The following is a 24,662-nucleotide window of genomic DNA, read 5'->3' on the forward strand; positions in this document are numbered from 1 at the left end:
TTTTTTTTTTTTTTTTTTTTGTTGATTTGTCTTGTTCAACTTCAATGTGACACACTTTGTTTTCTCTTACTATATTTTATTTTGTTATATCATATATCTTATATTTATTTTGTTATATCTTGTATATCTTATATTTATTTTGTTATATATCTGGAAAAAAGGAAAAAGATTTTTCTTCATACAATATATTCTGATTACAGTTTCCCCTTCTCAGTCCTTCAGCTCTTCCTCACCCATCCACATCAGTTCCCTTTCTATCTCTAATCAGAAAACAAATCGCCATCTAAGGAATGATAACAAAATAAAATGCAATACAATAAAACAAATTAAAACAATTAAATTCATCATCACAAAAAAAATCAAACCAGAAAAAAGGTCAAAAAAATGTAAAAGAAACACAAATTGGCACTGAGATATACACGTTCACACACAGAAATCCCATAAAAACCTTCAAAAAGATGCTATGTTATGTACAAAAAGATCTGTAAGACAAAAAGAAAAAAAAAATCCCTGACTTAAAATTATGAGACAGAAACATCTAAATATGCTATTGATTTTGTTTTGCTGTGGCCATCTATTGCTGGGCCAACCAGCAGTGGTTGTTTCTCCCTTGGATAAAACTTAGCTTTTTTTTTTTTTTTTTTAATTTGCCTATCAATTGCAGATAGCTTCTGGATTAGGGATGGAGCTCTTGTCCACCTTTCCTTTCAGCTCTATGGCCCCATCTGGTACAGATCCATCTGGGGCCCTATGCCTGCTGCCACATTTTCTGTAAGTACATATGTGTGACAGCTGTGTTGTGTCTACGAGACCCTTTTGCTTGGTCTCCTCCATCCCTTCTGGCTCTTACATTATCTTTCTGCACCCTCTTGTAGATTCCATAAACCCTGAAGGGAAAGATTTGGTGGAGACATCCCATTTAGGTAAGGCTGAGAGTTCCAGGACCCTTCACTCATGCATATTGTCAGGCTGTGGGCATCTGCATTTGCTTCTATCTGCTTCAGGAGGAAACTTCTCTGGTGATGGCTGATAAAGGAATTGTTTTATGAGTGTAAGAGATTATCATTGGGTGTTATTTTACTGCTGTATTCCTTTGGCAGAAGAGTAGCATTTGGTTTTCCCCAAAATAATTGACTATTAATAATTAATTATATTTTGTATATCACAAAGAACAATCAATAGAGAGAAAAAAAAAACAGCCCACAGATTGGGAGAGAATCTTAACAAGTCCAATACTTAGGAAGGCTACTTAGAACATAGAACTCAACAATGATAAAATCCAGTATTCTGCCCTATTTGTTCCACAAGCACAAAATCACCACCTTCAAGCAGTTCACTCATGAATTAAAAACTTACACACAGCACCCTGTAATGATGTACTTTTAAAAAGATTTTTTTTAATTTTACACTATAGAAAATTGAAGTGTCATTTCATAGAAAAACAATAAGTAATTTTGTTAATGAAAACATATAATCAAAATGAGCTATGAAAACTATTAAATGATGTAATACTAATGCTGTTTGGAAGAAATTAACTGGGTGTCTCTTCTTTAAAACCACAGAATCGGTGTTGCAAGTAGACATTTTCTTGTCCATCTTTTGTGCTTGAATGGGCAGTGGGTATTCCCTTTTTCTTCCCAATTTCTGTGACCTTGAAAGAGACAGCACACAACAGTATAAGATTCTAAGGATTGAGATAAAGCACTGTTTATATTTTTATCAGTCACTCATTCTTGCTTAATCACCTCAAAGGCTATATATGACCATTTGTGTCTCAAAGACACTGCTTCATGTCTTCCATTATATTGCCTTATTTTGAGCTACCCCTTTCCTTATATGTGGTTCTTGAAAAGATGAATCTTCTCACTCAACATGAGTTTATTTGTGTGGGGTTGGATATTTCCACAACGTGGTGAGGGGAATTATAACAAAAAGAAAAAGGGGGGATGAGTATGAAAGAAGGAGGAGATAGAAAGACCTAGAGGGGACAGGAGCTCCATAAGGAGAGCAATATAACCAAAATATCTGGGCACATGGTTCTTTTCTGTGACTGATACTCCAACCAAGGACTATGCATGGAGATAACCTAGAAACCCTGCACAGATGTAGCCCATGGCAGCTCAATGTCCAAGTGGGTTCCCTAGTAATTGGAACAGGGACTGTCTGACATGAACTCAGTGGCTGGTTCTTTGTTCACCTCCACCTGAGTGGGGAAGCAGCCTTACCATTCCAAAGAGGAAGACAATGCAACTAGTCCTGATGAGACTTGATAGGCTAGGGTGAGACGGTAGGGGAGGAGAACCTCCCCTATCAGTGGACTTGGAGAGGGGCATGGGATGAGATGAGGGAGGGAGGGTGAGATTTGGAGGGGAAGAAGGAGGAGGCTACAGCTGGGATTCAAAGTGAATACACTGTAATTAATGAAAAAAATTTAAAAATTAAAAAATAATTTAAACAAACAATAAAAAAAGAAAAGGGTTGAAACCATGTCTAAACATGGTTTAGAATAAAAACAAAGAAAAACAACATGAGGTTCTGGTTTTCTTCAGAATTTATGCTCTGAGTTATCAGGTTGAGCTGGAAATCATGGATGATTGCAATAAGGAATCTTGAAAATGGAACAACTAATGTGTATGTTCCTGCACCAAAATGCAGCAGAATTTTCAGTTAGACTGTTCTATACCTTTTGTTAAAGTCATCTCATATTTTATTCCAGTTATTTCATGAGAGTCTCATGATCCTTTGTGTCTGTCATGAACGATGTTGTCTCCTTTTTCTTAAAAATGTTCTTTTTCTGTGTTTCATGTAGCTTCACTTTTATCTTGACCACTCAATTTTTTAGTCTTAATTTGTAGTATGCTTTACTTCTAGCTATTGCTCCAGTGTGTTGTGATTCATAACTGCCATCAGTGGTCTGTGTACTCATCTTGTCTAAGAGTCTGCACTCAGTGACAAGTAGACTGGGTGGATCTCTCTGTTCTATGACTCATTATCTTTGTCATTGTAGCTACATCTATGAAATTCAATGATTACTATCTTTCTTTTGCTTTGTAAAGTTCCAGCTCATGGTAAATATTTAGTAGATATTTAGTATATATGTAGCATCCATTGTACAATTTTTAAATATGATCCTAATTCAAGGTTTGTCAAGTATCCCTATATTTAAAAATATGCGCTAAATTATTTTCTATTTTAGATCTGTATTCATAGCACCAATACCTAAATCTCAGTGATGATGTATATTTACTAAATTTTCTATAGGCAGTTGAACATCAACATCAACTTGAGTATATTTCCACACCCACATAGGTCATGTTCTTTATTCTCAGTGTTAGTATTAGCACCATTTAGCCAGTTTCTTAATGTTATTTCTGAATTGCTTTTTGATGTTCTTTGAACCCTATTTCCTCTCTCACCATCATTACCAATCTGGTTGTAAAACCACAAGGGTCTTTCTTCTTAAACTTGAGTCAAAGCCCCACTTATCTTTCTTCTGCTAAATACAATTATGAAATAGCTTCTGTGATGTCTTGAAATAGTAGCTGCCTGATTTTAAAATCATGCTCCATAGACTTTGGATGTTTTGGTGATGCAAATCTATGGTGATTTTCAAACTGCCAAAGTCTCATAAGCAGCTTCCATAGTTCCTCAATATTTATGCAAGGACATAGTACATAAGCATATAATAGCAACTAGTCGTATCTAAGCAATATTTCTGCCTCCAAGTCAATTTTCTCTGCAGCACAAACTTTCAAGACAGGTTTTTTTTTTTTTAACTAAAATATCAAAGTAACTAAGCAATCATTCTCATAAAACCTTTCAACATTTAACTGTTCTACAATGAATGAACTATATCTTTATTTGTGACAGTACTACATTTATCTGACCATTTTTTTATTTTTATTTTTTATTAATTCCACTTTATTCACTTTGTATCCCCCATAAGCCCCTCCTCCTCCCCTCCCGATCCCACTCTCCCTCCTCCTTCTTCACGCATGCCCCTCTCCAAGTCCACTGATAGGGGAGGTCCTCCTCTCTTTCCTTCTGATCTTAGTCTATCAGATCACATCAGGAGTGGCTGCATTGTCATCTTCTGTGGCCTGGTAAGGCTGCTCCCCCGTCAGGGGGAGGTGATCAAAGAGCAGGCCAATCAGATTGTGTCGGAGTCTGTCCCTCTTCCCATTACTATGGAACCCACTTGGACACTAAACTGCCATGGGCTACATCTGTGCAGGGGTTCTAGGTTATCTCCATGCCTGGTACTTGGTTGGAGTACGAGTCTCTGGGAAGACCCCTGTGTTCATATTTCTGGTTCTGTTGCTCTCCTTGTGGGGTTCCTGTCCTCTCCAGATCTTACTATTTCCCACTTCTTACGTAAGATTCTATGCACTCTGCCCAACATTGTTGGTCATGAGTCTCAGCGTCTCCTTTGATAGTCTGCAGGGCAGAGCCTTTCATCTGACCATTTTAAAAACAGCTCTTTGGCCTCATGTTCTAACAATCTTTGTCTCCGGTAGGTATTGGAATTAATGGTGTTGACACCCACTTTGGTATATTTTCATGCTATTTCTATTTTTTTAGATCTCTCTCTCTCTCTCTCTCTCTAGTGTTTTCACCCATTAAAGAAAATAGTACCCACTACCTACTCATTTCTCATGATGTGCTAGACACTGTAATAACTCATAAATATATAGACATTTCTCCCCTTAAAGTACAGATTCAAGTTAAACTTCCCCCAGTATCAGTCAGCTCCCAATTGTCAAGGCTGTCATTCCAATCACATCTGACTTATTCATAACCTGTTCTCTTGGTCACTATTCAAATGTACTTCCTTGTGCTCACTTGTGTAGTATGTATACAAAAATTGGAATAATATAGAGAAGATTAGCATGGCTGCTGTGAAAGAGTGACACTCAAATGTACTTTCATGCCATTCTACTGTCTTCATGCATCATGTTATTCAGCATATATACAAACTTTTTCGGATTTTTTCTCAATATCCATTTTGAAAAATCTTTTTCTTAGAGATGAGTGTAAGGCTATCATCTGAATTCTCTCTTCCAGATACAGAATTGTTGTATAACATACCAAAAACTTCGTGTTTAGAATGCTAAAGAAAAAGTCGATTTTCTCTTTGGCAAATCTATTACTGGTCTACTTACTAACTCAATGAAACTGTGATCTCCACACACTAATTTTTGTTTCTTGTCAATTATTTTCAGCTGAAAGCAGTAGAGTTGGAGTTTATCTTCTTCCTCACAGTGGAAGTCGTGCCATTTTCTATTCCCCACCACTTCCATATGACTTCCTGTATTGTCTTTTATTTTGTAGATTGTGTTCTTTGGGTTCACTCTTTTCTGAAAATGTAAAATTAGAATTCATTTTCTGAAAGTTGTCTCATTCACAGTAATTGTTATACATTCAAAACAGATTTTTTTTTCAGGACAAAATCATAGGACAATATGAAACCTATTTGACACAGGCATGCAGGAATTTTCAGCACAGTCTTCCGCCCCCAAATTTTTATTACTATAATAATTTACTCTCTTGATTTGAAGATTTCTGCTTAAATATGCTAGGACAATAAATGTTCTTCTTATTTTTGAGTTATTCCTATTCCTCAACAGCCTGGATTCCCAGGAAATTACCTGAGATCACAGGGATCAGAAATTTTCTCAGCCATCTTTGTATGTTCCGCATGTAAAGGGAAAAATTAACATTTGCTCCTACTGTTCATTCATTCTGTAGGTTACACGGAATCTACAGAACAAGCTTCCAATGATTCACTTATTTAGACCTTCTTCATACCTTTCCCAAGTATCATGTCCAAGTAAGCCAATGTTTCCCAATTTATACTGTATTGAATCCAAGATATTTCTCATCAACTTTTCAATTGTGTTCATAAGCATAGTCTCTAAATGGTGTGCTATAAACATAATGTGTTTAAAATAAAGGAGATATTAAAAGGAGACTGACTAACGAGCCATAAAGATGCCGTGTTTATAAAACATTTGTTGAGTTCACCAAGGTTGTCAGTTTTTTAACTGAATTCTAATACCCTAAATTTGGCCCGTGATGCATCAATGAGATATTAGTATATATCTAATAAATCTAAAATCTAGTAAATCTAGAAAAATAGATTCATTTGCCTTCCCAATGTCATTTTATACAATAGTTCCCAGTTGCTATGCTAATCAGAAATAATTAGTTAATTGAATAAAATACAAGAGTCAACACCAAATGGTTAAACCTACTATCTCCAGAGAGAACAGATTCATTCAGTTGAATGGTTTTGAGTTTAAGAGGATGCAAGCTAATTTCTTTATAACTCCAAATACATGTTACTATCAATAGTCACCCTTGTTCAGGCAACCTTTAGAAATAAAGTCTACAGAAAGAATGAGTATTGTATAGCTGTAGTAGAACTTAAAAAAAACTGAGACTGTTGGCATGGTACCAACGTGTGTCTTTCACCATTCCCTCGTCCTGTAGTTGAGGGTAAGTATTTGTAACGAGGAAAATAAAGCTTCTTGAAAAATCATTTTCAGGGAGCTCTCTCAAAGATACCTTAGGAAGCAGACTGTTACCTGGTCACCCACTATTATTCCTTAATATGTGGGTTGATTTCACCTTCTCTCCCCAACCAAGGTAGAGTACTTGTGTTACAATATTTTCATAAACATTAACTAGAAAGTATTATATTTAATTCCAGGTGTTGGTGGAGAAAAATTTAAAAAGGGATTTTCAGGCATTACCTTCATTAATGTAAACAAGCCATAAATCAGTAGTCCGGATTTACCCAGCTTAATATCAGAGATCTTGGGAGTTTTATTTGCTCTTTGGATAAGACTTTTGGAGACTTCAATTTTTTGTCCAGAACCAGCCTTAACCACAGAGGAAGTTTCATTTATCTCTAGGATTCCTTTGCTCATGAAGTAATTGGAAATGACGATGACATTATTTTTTTTGAACTTGTCTTTCAGGTCGACATTGAAAACTTTCACATGGAAATAATGCTTCACAGTAGCCACTGTAGCATGAAACATGGTCTTTCTTCCATGTTTTGATGACTCATATTCAAATGGATCTGTTGAGTTGAGCACCATCACTGTCATGGCATCCTTTTGGAGAATAGCACCTCTGGTAATATTTTGACACGTGCCCTGTGATTTTTGGTTATGGGTTGAAAATATATAGGGATATAAACATGAAAGTTTAGCAGCAAATATAAATCAGATAAGATAACCTTCAGATAATATAAATCTTAATCTCAACATTGTTTCTAACAATTTTTTATTTATTTTTAGAGCTGAAGATAAGCTAAAGAGGAATTCTTTATTTGGCCAAAAAGCTAATGAATTTAAGCATTGGAGTTGACCCAGTGATGTTTAAATACCCTCACTAAAAAACAGAGTATTCTTTTTAACACAAAGGGAAACATTTAACATAAACACAGCACAAACTATTGAGAGCAATTCTATTAAATATAAGTGTAATTATAATTCCTTCAAATGAAAAAAAATAATTCCTTCAAATGTACCCTTAATTCTTATGGCCAAAGAATATAAAAATGAAAAATTAAATATGGTTGAAAATAGAAAATAATGATCATATACCATAAATATGTCAACGGTCTTAGTTACCACTGGACTTTTGCAGGGTTATTTTGAGGGTACAAATCACAGTGTATCTCCTCAGAAGGTAGCAATATGCTATAATTAAATGATGAAAAAAAAACTAGCTATCTCCCAGTCTTCTTTTAAATAGGCTCAAGGAGAGTTAGTTTGGTTAGAGACATGTCCTTAAGCATGGATAGAACATTTTCCTCAAAAGCATAGATTTGTAAATCCAGAGAGATATTGATAGGCATCTGATCTCCTTTCTGCACAGTAGACTGAGCTCAATGGGTTTCAGCGCAGCAGTTCAGTGGAGAGAAAATTGCCTAACTATAAGATAGTATACAAAGCAATGAAAAGCTATGAACTTCATAGATTTTGAATATATGGAGATAGTGTTGTTGTGTCCACCAAACCAAGAAGATACAAATAGTCTGATCTATCATGTCATACATAGTCATCACCTATGAGTTATTAGAGTTCACTTGGAGCTAATTTTTTTTTCAGTGTAACCAATAATTATAACATAAAAAACAAAAAGCAATACAGTTAATGATGATGATTAAGTACTTAAACAAATATAAATATATATTAGTAAACAAATAAGTATATAAGTAAACAAATAGCAATGACTAGTTTCAAATTAACAAGAAAATTATAGGATGAGCATTAGATAAATTAGTGGTGTTCAAAATGAGCCTTAATGCACACATTTCAAGGATACTCACTGAAAGGGGATCTGAGTTTGTTTTAGTGGATAATCAATCTCTAATGAATTATTTTAAAAATCACAAATACTGATGTACTCATTGAATATGATATCATTTTAACTTAGGGACATGGAAAGATAATCTTGATATGTTAAACTGGAAAAAAAACAAGTAAACTAATAACTATTGTAAATTGATACACTAGAAAAATTTTCTACATAATTATAAAAATATTTGAAAGAATACAGAGAAAACCCTTTATATTTTCGGAACGGTAAGGTTTAGGGTGAGAAAAAATTACTTCTCTGTTTTGCTTACCTGGCAGCTATATTTCCTCAAGAGGAAAAAGAGAAGAGGAGGGAGGCAAGGAAGGAAGGAAGGAGAGAATACAGAGAATGAATGCTTATAATGTTGTCGTTTGCCTTCTGTGACAAATCATTTGTTTCCTTCAATGTGCACTCAGAAAAAAAGAGGCATCGACCATCCTATAGTCCGTATCTTACTAGGCTAATATTTTTATATGTTATTAGGCTAATACTGATACTTGAAACTACAGAAAAATTGACAAGTCCAAAATGAAAGAAGTTTGACCTTGGAAGAGTAAACACTTCCTTTCATTCCCAGTTTCTGGTAAATGGTCTCTTATCCTGGACTTCCACAAATTCTTTAACTTCCCTCACTTTGTTTTTTTGTTTGTTTGTTTTTGTTTTTGTTTTGTTTTGTTTTTCTTTAAGAAATGGCATTTTTACTATTAGTTTTAAAAGTTTATAAAGCTATTTATTGGCCACTAGTCACCATTATTTACTATAAAGTAAATACATAGCTGGATGACATTCTAATACTGCAAAGTTACTTTTCTGGTTCATAACACCAAACCAATCCTGAAAGGAATGAAGTTAGAGTAAAGAAAAAAGCATGCAAGTCGTTAACTGATATTAGCAAAATTTGTTCACTCACTTAGGTCAACAGGTGTTAAACTGCCAACATTTATAACCGTGATTCCATTTCCACAGCAAACAGATTCCATGAATCATAATCTTTTAGTCCTGATTTCAACTCTCTACAAAGGAATGTTTCACCAGAGGCACCTTTACATGCCCTGGCTGACCTAAAACTTGCTCTGTAGGCCTGGCCTCTAAGTCAGAGATCCATCTGCCCCAGAGTGCTGGTATTAACAGCCTGCACCACCTCACTTGGTTTAAGTCCTGTCACTAAATCAAACTACTGTTTTGCCTAACTCCATTTTCTGAAGGAGGAGTAGTTATGGACAAAATTTTGCAAATATGCTACTGTATTTGCATGGTAATACACAAATTCTGTTGTGGTTGCTTTTAAACTATCCAATAAAAACTGTCCAATAAATTATAGAATATGCTTAATTTGAAAGGTTATGGCTTCAGGAAAATGTTCACAACGATGGAATCTGATCAACTTTTGTTTTCATCTTTAGTTCTTTTGAGTAATAAAAACAAGACAAAACAAAAAACAGTTATATAAGTGCTTCATGCATACCTGTACATACAAAAAAAAAAAAAAGGCCATCAATGGTTCCTTCTGTATCCCAGTTAAAAACAAGTTCTGATAGAGTAATAACTGTAAAATCCCCCCAGCATGTAAGAAAAGCTATTCTCCAAAGCTGAGGAAATACAACATAGTATTAAATATTCTATTGTTAGAGGAAGCAACTACAGAAAGCTCTTATTTGCTTAATGGAATCAGTGCCTTTTGATACAGAACAAAACCCAAAAGATCCCAACTACTGTCATATCAAACTCAAATTTTCATCAGAACACTATTTGTTTTCACACTAGTAATTCAAAACCCAAAGTCTTTTATGTGTATTATAATATATAATAGACAGCAGAAGTGGATAAAGACAGGGAACTGGACAGATAATGGGGAGGGAAACTAGGGTGAGGATCAGATGTAAGGAGAACAGAATTGGGGGGGGAGGGCTAGGAACAAGAAGGGAAATTGAGGGGGCCATCTCTTTGTCAATCTGGAGTCCTGCTACAGGGTAAGCTCCTGGGTGTGACTCTAGCTGAGACTCCTAACAGAGCAGGGGGTTAGACATGAAGCCTGAAGTGACCATCTCTTAGCCAGGTAGGACTAGTGGAAGAAGGGGAACAACAACCCACCCGCAAAACCTGTGATCCAAAAATTACCCTGTCTACAAGAAGTGCAGGGTACAAAGATTGAGGGAAAATTTAACCAATAATTGGTCCAACCTGAGACCAACCCCACAGTACAGAGCCAGTCCCTGAGACTAATAATGATGCTCTACTATGCTTACAGTCAGGAGCCTAACTTGACTGTAGTCAGGGAGGCTCCAGCCAGCAGTGGATCAGGACAGATGCTGGGACTCATAGCTAAGCATGGGGCAGAGCTCCGGAGTGCTGTGAAAGTGTTGGGGGAAAGACTAAAGGAACCTCAAAAGAAGACCAGCAGAGACAATTCACTCAGTCCCAGGGGGGCTTTCAGAGACTTAGACATTAACTAAGGAGAATGCATGATCTGGATCTAGGCCCCCTGCACATATGTGGCTGATGGGTGACTTGGTCTTCATATGTGTTGCCTGGCAAATGGAGAGAAGGGTTGTTTCTAATATGGACTCTAATCGAACATGGACTCCCCCTGGCAGCGATGCCTAGCCTGGCCTGAGGGGATGAAGATATTCTCAGTCCAGAGGTGACTGGATGCTCTGGGGCAGGTTGATACTGAGGGAGGGACTCTCCTTTTCTGGGGGAAAGAGAGAGGGGAAAAAGGAAGGGAAAATACAAATAGATCCATACTTACCACCCTGCACAAAACTAAAGTCCAAGTGGATCAAAGACCTCAATATAAAACCAGACACAGTAAACCGGTTAGAAGAAAAAGTGGGGAAGACCCTGGAACTCATTGGCACAGGAGAGAACTTCCTGAACAGAACACTAACAGCACAGGCTCTAAGAGCAACAATCAATACATGAGACCTCATGAAATTGAAAAGCTTCTGTAAAGCAAAGGACATTGTCCTCAGAATAAAACGACAGCCTATGGACTGGGAAAGGATCTTCACCAACCCTATATCTGACAGAGGGCTGATATCCAGAATATATAAAGAACTCAAGAAGTTAAAAAGCAACAAATTAAGTAATCCAATTAAAAATGGGAAAAAGAACTAAACAGAGAATTCTCGATAGAGGAATATTGAATGGCAGAGAAACACTTAAAGAAATGCTCAGCATCATTAGCCATCAGGGAAATGCAAATAAAAACTACCCTGAGATTTCACCTTACACCCATAAGAATGGCCAAGATCAAAAACTCAAGTGACAACACATGCTGGAGAGGTTGTGGAGAAAGGGGAACCCTTCTCCATTGCTGGTGGGAATGTAAATTGTACAACGACTCTGGAAATCAATCTGGCACTTTCTCAGACAATGAGGAATAGTGCTTCCTCAAGATCCAGCCATACCACTCCTAGGCATATATCCAAAGTGCCTCAAGTACACAATAAGGACAATTGCTCAACCATGTTTGTAGCAGCTTTATTTTTAATAGCCAGAAGCTGGAAACAACCCAGATGCCCCTCAACTGAAGAATGGATGCAGAAACTGTGGAACATCTATACAATGGAATATTACTCAGCAATGAAAAACAAGGAAATCATGAAATTTGCAGGTAAATGGTGGGAACTGGGAAGGATCATCCTGAATGAGCTATCCCAGAAGCAGAAAGACATACACGGTATATACTCACTCATATAGACATATAATATAGGATAAACCTAGTAAAATCTGTACACCTAAAGAAACTAATCAAGAGGGAGAACTCTTGCTAAAATGCCCAATCCCCACCTCAAAAGGCAAAGAGGATAGACATCAGAAGAAGAAAAAAATAGGAAACAAGTTAGGAACCTGCCAGCGAGAGCCTCTGAAAGGCTCTGCCCTGCTGACTATCAAAGCAGATGCTGAGACTTATGGCCAACTGTTGGGCACAGTGCATGGAATCTTATGTAAGAAGTGGGAGTGTGGGGCTGGGGAGGGAATGAGGGAGCGGGATACAGCTGGGACACAGAGTTAACAAAATGTAACTACCAAGGAAAATAAAATTAAAAAAAAAAGTGGGAAATAGTAAGATCTGGAGAGGACAGGAGCTCCACAAGGAGAGCAACAGAACCAAAAAATTTGAACACAGGGGTCTTTCCAGAGACTCATACCCCAACCAAGTACCATTCATGGAGATAACCTAGAACCCCTGCATAGATGTAGCCCATGGCATTTCAGTGTCTAAGTGGGTTCCATAGTAATGGGAACAGGGACTGTCTCTGACAGGAACTGATTGGCCTACTCTTTGATCACATCTCCCTGAGCGGGGAGCAGTGCAGTCTTACCAGGCCACAGAAGATGGCAATGCAGCCACTTCTGATGAGATCTGATAGACTAAGATCAGAAGGAAGGAGAGGAAGGCCTCCCTTATCAGTGGACTTGGGGGCATTCGTGGAGGAGAGGGAGGGAAGGTGAGATTAGGAGGGGGGGAGTTTATGGGGGATACAAAGTGAATAAAGTATAATTAATAAAAGTTAAAATAAAAAAAAACAAAGAAAATGTAATCCCTTAGTCATATAAAAGGAAGAACCATGTGAGGGTGCAAGAGAGAAGAAACAGGGTCCATTGTCATTGACAATTGTATGTGCTAGGCCCTTCACTCCCTCTTCCTGCCTGGGATTGACACAAGCCAGAAAACTCCTCATTGTCAGAATTACCAAGTTTCATTAAATGTCCTCATGAAACAAAAGGTTATGATGCCGCAAATTCTGTATTTGTATCACTTACACTTCTGTATCTGGTCTTGTTTTTGTATGATAATCTTTATGTATCATATACAACCTCTGTGTGATTAATTAAATCTCTGTCTGCTTAATTCAATCTCAATGATAAGTGGGGGGCATGGTCAGAACTTCAAGATCTGATTTTGGTATTTCGATTGAAGAAATGAAAGGACAACAGAAAACTTCTACCTGTGCCAAAGAAATGTTGGATGAAGTCGAAGGTAAGACCTGGGATATTGGTGACTGGAACCTCGCTGTGGTTTCTTCAGGACAGAGAGGGAGATCTGGGCCCTCCAAACCTTTCGTCTTTTTCACTCCAGTCTTTTCTTTACTCATACTTTTTCTTTTCTGAAAGTATATTCATGGCCCTGTTAATGAGTTTCAGTACCAATCGAGCAGAGCATGTCTTCATTATTAGGTAATAGTTTTATTGTATCTGAATATGTTGGAAACTTGAAGGAGTAACACCCACCCTCTGGCCATGCCTAAAATAAAGTCATAAATAGTTACAAAATATGTGCACAAATGGTTTCATCACATAAAGGGAAAAGAAAACTTATTTGCACTGTTTCCACAATGAGAAGACATAACTGAATATGAATTAGTAAACTAGGTTTGTGTAAATATGGGATGTTGGGGTTTTTTCTAATGCTGACCCTCAAGATTTGGTTACACCTATTCTCATTTTGCAAACCTGCCTAAGTCATTATATATGATTGCTTTATTAAACAGCCTATTGCTGGCAGGGCAGAATGGTGTGGCTAAGGTTCCCAGGCTTTTGAGGACTAGAGAATCATAGGAGATGGACAGGAGGAGAGGAGGAAGGAGGATGCCAGGGTAGGTTAGGAAAAGCAACCTCGTGGGTGAGGAGGAAAGACTCCAATAATGGAGTGAAAAGGCCAGATGAAGGATATAAGCAAGTACCATGGGATTAGGTATAAAAGAACGACCAGATGAGGGGGATTAAGGTGGATGGCATTGGATGGGGGCTGGGAGATGGATAGTGAGGTAAATGAGCCACTGTACGTAAAATATCTGTTCAGACCAAGGTTTAATAAGGCAATTATAGATCTAATAAGTGCCTGTGTCTTACTATTTGTGGTAGCAGGTTAAGTAATACTACAGAGATAATCTTAGGGCTAGTAAACATTATATAGCCCAACGACCATTTATTTAATTTACTACAACAATGGAACAACCATTCCTCTATCAGATTTTCAAGTCCATGGCCTCTCTAGTAGGAGTGAACACAAATTAACCTCACAAGATCAATTGTTATGCGTTTCAATAAAACTTGAAGATAAACTGATAAAACAGTGAGTACTTGATGGACAGACTCGGGGGAAGAGGGACCGCCTCTGCCTCTGTGGACTACCAGTGCTCTGCCATTCCTCAGTTAATCTCACCTGACCTGTGGATGTCTTCCCTCCTTCAGATGCTAAACTGTGGCTTGTAGTCGATGTAGGTATAGCAGAGCCTGCTTTTTGCTTCTTTTTTTTTCCAGTGGGGTTTTTCCTTTTACTAGGATGGGTATAATTTTCATTAAAACAAGTTCATGAACAAAAAAGCCCATATAACCCAAAACAAATGGTGTAGGAACCATTTGCTTTTCCTACCATTTCCTCTGTGCTGCATTCATATCAATGCTTACTCCATTAGCCTGCTGTAGGAACAAAACAATAAAGGCACAGCCTTTGATGCCGTCTCGCGCTGGCCAATGTTTTCCTTACTTGTTCTTCATGAAATGAGAAAATCCTTCCTGTTCTTGAACCCCATGAACCTCTGCCAAGCTTTTCTCATTACTACTCTTCTACCAGTCTCTTAAAAATCCAAGTTTTTATCACACTGACTGGTTGTTCATGTTTTGTGTATAATACACTCAAATCATAGACACCAACGACAGGATATCTGACATAAAGCTGCGAAGTGACATACAACAGTTGTGGATTTTAACTCTCTAAAATCTTTTCAGCCAACTCAGTAATTTTATGAAAGGCAGTGGAGCTGCGTGCCTTCTTAAGGTACTATTTAATTAAAATATTGCTTTAGTTTTGTCAGTAGAAAGGATAATTAGTTATCTTAATAGAATAGGTAAGGCAATCTGTTAGTGAATATACTTAAATATAAATCATAATTTCTATAATTCAGATTTGTTATTTTATAACGTCTATGCTACACCTGAAACCGCAATCTTCAATCAACTTCTATTTTCTCTTTAATATCCACACCAAATATGCTTCTTAAATGACAAGCATGCACTGGGGAAGGGAACATCCTCAGTAGTCAATCCAAGCACAAATATGTCCACTGAAGTGTGAATTGGAATAGGACAGCTATGTTTATGAAGGGAGCAGAAATAATAAGACAGTAGCAGGGGCAGTGAAATTCTTTGTTTCATATTACCTTTTGATCTCTCTTTTTGAAGAGTTTCAGCAAGTTTTTTAAGAGCTGGTATATATTCACAGAACACTATCAGTGTGCCCAATCCAGCATCAGCAGGGAATTCATCTTCCATAATGTCAGCAATCTGAACCTTGGTATAATTCTCTTGAATGTCTCTCTTCAGTTTTAAATCACTAGACATTAATGACTTAAATAAGCTAAAATAATGATCATTAATGAACTCTAGTCCTTGCAGTAGAACAATTCTCTTGTATTCATTTACCATCTTTCAAGTTGTTGGTGAGCCTGTAAGAGAAAATTGACATACACTGTGTTCATATATTCAGAAATTACCAAAGAAAGGCATGCGTATGTGGATGGACGAGCTATTTGGAAACATTGCATACAGGTGTGTTTGTGAAAAGAGAGCAACACAATAGCCATTTATGTCTCATGGAATATCACTTAAGAGTTGCTGTATTGAAGAAAAGCTTCAAAAACAATCTTCCCTATTAAAGATGATAATTGAGTTGGGACAATGGTAGTTGTGAAGAAAAAATGTCTGTAGATGAGCCACTGTGGCAAAGCTTAGGAGAATTGGCTTGTGGCTTCTCTTTTCTCTTTATAAGCCTTCGCATTGTTGTCTGCCTGTCAGATCCTGACTCTTTACACCTACTATGTCTATATTGATTATTTTTCTTGTCATTACAAGAATACCCAACAGAAGCAACATATGGGTAGATTATTTATTTTGTCTTATAGTCTCACAGTAAGAAAATCTTGGTGCTTGGGACCCAGTCCATGACCACATAGCCTGTTAAATTTCTATAGATAAGGTAAAATAAGTCTTTTAAAATATTTAATTTTATTTATATATTTATTTGTTACAATTTATTCACTTTGTATCCCCACTGCAGCCCCCTCTCTTATCTCCTCCTAGTCCCACTCACCCTCCCTCTTCTACCCCTATGCCCTTTCCCTAGTCCCCTGATAAGGAAGGACTCCTCCTCCTCTTCTATCTGACTCTAGCTTATCAAGACTGGCTGCATCATCTTCCTCTGTGGCCTGGCATGGCCGCACTCCCCCAGGGGGAGGTGAACAAAAAGCCGGCCACTGAGTTCATGTCAGAGACAGTCCCTTACTAGGTCCCCTTGCTAGGGAACCCACTTGGAAACTGAGCAGTCTGTGGACTTTCTCTGAGCAGGAGGTCTAGGTCCTCTCAATGCATGGTCTTTAGTTGGAGTATCATTTTCTGCAGGCTCCCTGGGCCAGGTATTTTGGCTCTATTGTTCTGGTGGAGTTCCTGTCTGTTTCAGGTCTTTCTGTCTCCTTCTTCTTCCATAAGGATTCTGGCACTCTGCCCAAAGTTTGACTATGAGTCTCAGTAGCTCTTTTGATACCCTGGTGGGTAGAGTCTTTCAGAGATCCCCTGTGGAAGGCTCCTGTCCTGTTTCTTGTCTTTTCCTACTTCCAGTGTCCATCCTGTTTGTCCTTCTGAACAAGGATTATGCATCTTCCGTAGGGTCCTCCTTGTTGTTTAGCTTCTTTAGGGCTATAGATGTTAGTTAGTATGTTTATCATATCATATATGGCTAATATCCACTTATAAGTGAGTATATATCATTTGTATCTTTCTGCTTCTGGGTTACTTCACTCAGGATGATCTTTTCTAGATTCCACCATTTGCCTGTAAAAATTCATGATTTCCTTGTTTTTAATTGCTGAGTAGTTTCCATGGTGCAAATGTACCACTCTCTGTATCCATTTCTCTGTTGAGGGACATCTAGGTTGTTTCCAGCTTCTGGCTATTGTGAATAGAGCTGCTAACACCATGGTTGAGCAATTGTCCTTATTGATTGGTGGTACATCTTTTGAGTATATGCCTAGGAGTGGTATAGCTGGATCTTGAGGTAGAGTCTTTAAGTTAGTACCCTGGTGGCTATAATCCTCTAGCCCTGTGCTTACATTTGCCTGGTAGACTCTATCCACTAAAGGATCCTCAGCCCTCCACTGACAACTGGTTCCCAAGTGACATGAGACACAGATTTCACACCAGAACATTTCACATCCAAACCGTAACAACGATTAATGTGACAAATGGGTGAAATGGGCTGCAGTCTCTCACACGATGTATGAGTAACTTTGGCCACAGCACTACAGCTCTGTGTTGGATACCTTTTTCCCTTTAGCTCTTCCATAACATCTATAAGTAATATTATCTTTTCCTCTGGAGTAAGTCACTATGTTTTCAGTTCTCACTGCTCTGTGTCACTGTCCTTTTACAGAACTTTTTCTAACTCTCATATATAATCAAAACGTTTTTTGACTGGGAGCTTTTCAATTGTTGTCTCTTCTTCATTCAGTGCTCAGTACCTTCACACTTATACATTTATAGAGGCATAGATTTGTGGCCAATCTGGGCTACATAATAATGCCCAGAAGCAAAAAAATATCTACAGAATGGAGTAGAATATTTGTAAAAGTACATTTGACAATGAACTGATAACGTAAATACATGAAACTCAAAAAAAAAAAAGAGAAAAAAAAGAGAAAAGAAAAAAAACCCAAACGATAACTACTCAAAACCCCACAAGTAATGCAAAATAAAAATGGGCTAAAGAACTAAATAATACAATTTGAGGAGTCATCAGCAATAGGGCCTTGTATTTGCAGTTATGGTCTAGTTAATCTCCATGCATGGTCCTTGGTTAGAGTATCAATCTCAGAAAAGACCCCTGGTCCCAGATCTTTTGGTTCTGTTGCTCTCCTTGTAGAGCTCCTGTCCCTTTCAGGTCTTTCTATCTTCCCCTTCTTTTTAAGATTTCCTGCACTCTGCCCAAAGTTTGGTTATGAGTGTCAACATCTGCTTTGATAAACTGCTGGTAGAATCTTTCAGAGGCCCTCTGTGGTAGACTCCTGTCCTGCTTCCTGTTTTCTCCCTCGTCCAATGTCTGTCCTATTTGCCTTTCTGAGTGAGAAAGACACACACAATATAAAGAAGAAAAAAAAAACAACTATATATATACATGCTTTAAAAATAGGCTTAGTTTTTCTAATCATCAGAGAAAGTTAAATAAAAGCCACAGTGATGCATAATTCCATCCAAGTATAAAGCTTATCATTACATGTACAAGAAATAAGTTCTGACAAGGATTCAGAGAAACAGAAACTGTAACACATTGTTTGAAGAAACATATTTTTGTATAAGCATTACAGAAAATAGTATTGAAATACCTTACATACAAAAAGCACAACCAGTGTATTCCATTTCTTCCATTAACTGATATGTAACCAAAGGAAATTAAACCGCTCTATACAAAAGTCAATTGTGCTTTTATGTTATTGCACTATTTTTTTTTAAACAGGTGAAATACAGAATAAAGGTAAATGTCTTTCGATGGATAAGTGAATAAAGAAAATGAGTAGCCAGGTTCCATGGAATATACCTATAACCCCAGTACTGGAGAAGGCGAGACAGGGTGATCAGAAGTGCAAGGCTATCCTCAATTACGAGACTTTGTCTCCAAAGTGTAAGCAAAAACAAAAAAAATGTGGTAATTATACATGAAAAGTCAGGAAGATAGCTTAGTTGGTAGAAGCACCTGCTGTGCAAGCCTTATGACCTACATTTAGATCCCAAGAACTTTCAGAATGCCAGGTGCAGAGGTGTACATCTGTAACCCCAGCTCCCCTAGAGTGAGAAAGAAGGTAGACATAAAAGAATTTCCTGGAAAATTGTGGGCCAGCAGTCCTGGAATACGAAGCACAGAAGCAGAAACAGTAAGAGATCTCTTACTGTTTGCTGCCCCAAAGCAAAAAGCAAGAAACAACTCCCCAAACATTGCCTGTGATTGCCACACGTGTGCTGTGGTATCTGTACACTGTGGTATGTGTGCACTCAAACACTCCCCAAAAAACACACCAAATCCTCACTAGTCGTTAAAAGCAGTGAACTTTTCTCACTAGAGAAAGCAGGAACTAGAGACAAATATGTTCAGTGAAACACGGCAGATACAGGAAGACAAACACCATATGTTTCCGTTATGTACAGAAATAAACTTTGTAGTAAAATAAAATGCAATAGTGGTCATTAGGTGTGGGAATGAGCCGGGGCAAGAGGCAGGTAAAGAAGTCCAATAAGGACCATCAAAACACAGAGGGCAAGTCTTACCCTGGGTCTTGTTTAGCACAATAGGTCAATTATTGAACGGAACAGTGTATGATGTTTTTCAAAATAATTATAAAATAAAATATGAAATAACCAACACATACAATTATTGATTGCTAAAAGCATGGAGATGTTTGTTTCCTGGGCTAGACTACTACACATTAAGTATGTAAATTCAATCCGTATAAAAGTGTAAAAGATAGAAAAATTAGTAACTATTTTGAAGAATAAAAATGTAAAATATCCACCACTTAGAAAGCAGGGATTGGTATAAATCTTAGAGTTTGAGGCCATCCTGGTCTACACAGACAGTTTTAAGCTAATGACACGAAGTGAGAGCTTGTTAAAAAAAAAAAAAAAAAAAAAAAAAAAAAAAAAAAAAAAAAAAAAAAAGACAAAACTAAAAGCAGAACAAAGCAAAACAGGAACATAAAATGAGACTTTTTTAAAGTGCTTTAGAAAAAAAATACCTTTTTATTGCTGACAAAAATACCATTTGATGGTTTAAAAACGTTGAAAAATTTGATGCTAAAAGGGTAATTCAAAGAAATGAAAATTATCTATTAATGTAGTTACAGACTTTCCAAAAGATTATCATAAGAACTTGAATCTCACTACCTAACATCAAGATTCCAGCCAGCCTTGATGAGACCTGATAGGCTAGGGTCAGATACTAGGGGAGGGGGACCTCCTCTACCAGGGAACTAGGGAATGGGCATTGGAGGAGAAGAGGGAGGATGGGTGGGACTGGGAGGAGACAATGGAGGGGGCTGCGGTGGGGATACAAAGTGAATAAATTGTAATAAATAAATATAAAAATAAAATTAAAAAAGAAAAGTGAAATATTTTCATTATATAATTATCAAATTATAACAGAATTTAGTTTTATAACTACATTCATCCCATGACATTAAATCGTTGTATGTAGTAAAATACAAAGTTAATCATACATTGAAGAGTGCCATGGTGGCTAATGTCTGTGATGCAAGGCCTCCAGAGGCAGAGGCAGAAGGCTATAAATTTGAGGCTGGCCTCAGCTCTAAGCCAAGTTCCAGGCAGACCTGGATACTTGAGTAGTGAAATTATTTTTCAAGCAACAACAATAATAACACCAATAATATAAATTTAAACAAGTATGAAATTAACTGATCATTACTACAGTTTGAGACTTATGCATATCTCAATTAGTGAAAAGTTAGGCAAAACATCATAAAAAAACATAAGAAAAATTGAGTAATCAGTTTCATGTAATATTTAGAAAATTCTGAAGCCAACATTAAAGTCTCTACATTTTCCTCAAGAGAAGAAATATTTCTGTACAGATTCTATATTGAGATAAAACATTCCAAAGGATAAAAACAGGTGTGACTCATCTCCTTCCTATGAATTTGCCCCATTAGAGTTCACCTTCAATATGGAATAGAGACTATGGTAAATATGGTCTCTAAGTAATCTGGTACCAAAGGGAGCTAAAAAGAGACCTAAACATATAAAAATGCTAAGACAGTTTGTATTTACATAACAATATTCACAAAACTGGGACATTTTCTCTTATACACTAGTGAGAATGCTCATGTTTTGTATAAGTCTCAGTTTTGTGTATTCACAAAATTTGATAGTATATTCCCATTGAATGGTGGTTTTCATTTGACATTATTCTACTTAATCTCTTTTCATGTCTCTGTCTTGTCTTTAGCCAGTCATTTGCCACAATTACCTTGCTTCGCCTGCACCCTGAGGACCACTGAGGACCAGATTTAAATATTAACTCATAAAAAGTCATATTTAGAAAATGTATCTCACTTTCAATAGCCAGAAAATGTTCGTTTTGTCTCAGTCCTCTGTAGTGGAGGAATAAAAGTGTCATCTTTTTCATCAGTTATCTTTTCAGTGAAACCAGCTGCAGCAGGTTCACTGCTGGCACCAAGCCTGGTCCCCCATCCCTCCAACACTGATTTTATTTTATTTCACTGCTATGTTCTTTTATATCTCACAGAGGAAGCAAACAGGACTTAGCTCCCTAAAAATTCCTGCAGTGACTTACAGATCCAGAGACCTTGAGCAAGAAGTAGCTTGCTTGGTTTGAGTAGGCAGACAAATGGGTAAATCAGAAACTGAACAGCAGGATGTAAGGAAAGATCCTAGGGACTATGGCACTGTTGGAGTTGTTTCGTGTTTTGAAGAGCACTGGCTTTCTTTTCCTGTGCTATCTTTCTGGGAAAAGGAGTGCTGAAACCACTGGGCCTCCTCCCAGTTTTGCTCATAGCTTTCAATTTCCCAGGCTAGTGAAACATGACTTCTTATTTCCCTTAAACACTGGGATTACTATGAAAACAGCTTAGTCAAGCTCACATTCTTTTCTTATGAATCTGCCTAGACCAAGAAAGTCACAACCTTACGACTTTTGTGGTAAACAGATGTACACTGGCCACTAGGCACAAAATTCATACGGTACACCAATGTCATGGTGTTAGAAGTAGCTTACCAAGGTTCTTTTGCTCTACCTAGATGGGAGTCATGGACAGCTGAGATGGAGTTTTCATTGTAGGAGAGTACTCAAGGCCTAGGGCATAGTCTAGGTCTAGGACATAGTATACACAGGGTCTTACAAATTCCCAATCCTTCAGAAGCCAGAGACTTGTGGTCTGAGATTTCAGATTAGATGCTCTTGGTTCTGGCCTGCTAGCCTGGTACTTGGAAAGTGTGTAATCAACAGCTTCTAGAAGCAGCAGGTGAAAGAGAGAAGGAAGCAGACAGTGCCTTTGTGATACTGGGACCTTGAGAGTGGCTAGAGTCATCACCCTTTGGTTGGGTGCTGGATTTCTCAGCCCTTAGGGATTGACAGCTACCTGGAATGCACCTGGTTATCAGGGTCAGCAGCATCTCATTCTTCAGCTCTTCATGCCCCTCATTGTCTTTACCTCTGACCCTTTATTTCTGCCCCAGAGGTTCTCTGGGTTTCTCCAGCGGCTCTTCCATCACAAACTCCATTGTCACTACTACTGCCACCGTTCTCTTTTGATCACTGTCTTCTTACATTTCCAGTGCTGCCAGCTCAGCTCATTCTACCCATGAAAAACAGAAGGCAAGAAAGGGCCATTGGAGAGAAGCCTTTAATTGAGCCTAATGTTTGTATTAGTATGGATTAAACCAGGAAGGGGTTTTCTGCATACTCCCAAAGTGAGCTCATTTCCTGCTTATATAGACAGAAGAGAATTTGCAGCAATCAGGACACATCTTCAAGCAACTGAAAGACAGGCTTTACACCAATCAAGGTTCAGTATTTTAAAGCAAATGAGAAACTGTACTTTCTCTAATCACAGCAGATTCCTCATGCAAATGAAGTATTGTATTTGTTGGTGGACATGAGCCTTTTGCTGGACCATGAGGAGAGATGCTCTCTTCAGGTTAAATTCCAAATAATTGTCATTGTAGAAAGAAAAACATGTAGATACAGGACCAAAAAATATTATCAGGCATTATATTAACCTGGAAGTAGTAGACGAACAGGTCATTTTCAGGACGATATGATTCATATGATACTAAAATGGAAGATATGTGTATTATACATTTTTCCCAAACTACAAAATGTACAACATGAAGAGAAAACTCTAGTGAAAATTATGAATTTGGCTGATAAAGATGTATCAATTAAATGCATGTTCATTGAGTATAGTGAATGTCTCACTGTGGTGGGAAATTCTGATAATGAAGGAGGTGACAAATGTGTTGGGCAAAAGGTATATGGAATCTGTAATTTGGACACCATTCATTTATTTTAAATTTATCTATCTATCTATCTATCTATCTATCTATCTATCTATCTATGTAACTATCTATCTATCATCTATCTATGTGTGTGTGCCTGTGTGACTGCGTGTGTGTGTGTGTGTGTGTGTGTGTGTGTGTGCGCGCAGGTACATGCATGCCTTGGTGTTCATATGGAGGTCAGTGAACAACTCTTCTGCTACTTTATTGAACCAGCATATTTAACTCAGGTAATTAGGTCTACGAGTAAAAAATAGTTCTTATTCCCTGAGTCTTCTCTCTAGCCCTGGTACCATTTGCTATGAATCCCCAATTCCCAAAAGCGGTAAAGATAAATAAACAAAAATAATATTATAGAATTTAAAGGTAACTGATATTCATTTTGGAGTAAAGCCTATAAAAAGAGCCTTTTTTGAGTGACATCAACACCTTGTGTGATTGCCCATGTGTTAAGTATTTCAGTAGTGTGATTGATGCCACAGTGAAGGAGACAGGGCCTTAGCAGCAATTGAACTCATTTCCCATTCCAAGTCTTAAACAGTCTTTTACCATGCTGTGATCCTTCCCTACAAATCATCAAGGCAGAATCAAATTTGCTGAATATAGCAGCAGGGTTTTCCCTCCAGGAAGGGAAGAACAGTAACTCATCCTAGCCTGCAAACTGCAGTTCATATACATGAAGAGATACGGATCTCCAAAGAGATGAGTCTGAATCACGTCATGAGTCATGAATATCTTTGATGACTCAGAGATCTGGCCCCTGTCATAGCTTGATAATTTCTAAAGATCACTATGAGTATACAGAACTGAAAACCTCCAGGGTTTTAGTTATTTGTTGAACTCATCTCTAACCCAATACTATGATCTAGGAATAATCTCTTGTGTTTGGAATTAGAGTCATTTACACTGCTGAGAAAAATAGAAGCCAATGAAGTTAGGTTTTATTCCAGCAGCAGCTTATGGTATGTTCACGTATGTTATAAAGCCTTCCCATTGATTTTACACTTGGATGCCACTTTCAGTTTGCAAAGGAGTCCAGAAAGAATTATGTAAATTGTGTGAAATGTTTTAAAAATGATGAAGTGTGGATTACAATTAAAGCCTAGGGGTTTTGACTGAATATTCCATTATATCACTCATTTGTGCAATTTACTTACTCTTTAGTGTCACCTCAGAATCATTATAAACACATATGTATTCAGACA

General features: G+C 37.5%; 1 protein-coding gene and 1 non-coding gene across 2 annotated transcripts; one reads left to right on the forward strand and one right to left on the reverse strand.

Annotated features, from left to right (window-relative positions):
• Window positions 1-1,531: 1,531 nt before the first annotated feature.
• LOC129678695 (interferon-activable protein 205-B-like) lies at window positions 1,532-15,807 on the reverse strand. Its single transcript, XM_055609588.1, is given in 7 exon segments — window positions 1,532-1,651; window positions 5,163-5,357; window positions 6,756-7,188; window positions 13,339-13,507; window positions 14,455-14,635; window positions 14,638-14,660; window positions 15,543-15,807. Coding segments are annotated over 7 exon segments (1,386 nt in total).
• Window positions 4,835-4,938, forward strand: LOC129679046 (U6 spliceosomal RNA). The gene has a single exon (XR_008720482.1). It is a non-coding gene; the product is annotated as a U6 spliceosomal RNA (small nuclear RNA).
• Window positions 15,808-24,662: the final 8,855 nt, after the last annotated feature.

The sequence above is a fragment of the Psammomys obesus genome, unplaced genomic scaffold (assembly GCF_907164565.1).
Source record: "Psammomys obesus unplaced genomic scaffold, mPsaObe1.curated_primary_1811, whole genome shotgun sequence".
Taxonomy (NCBI): domain Eukaryota; kingdom Metazoa; phylum Chordata; class Mammalia; order Rodentia; family Muridae; genus Psammomys; species Psammomys obesus.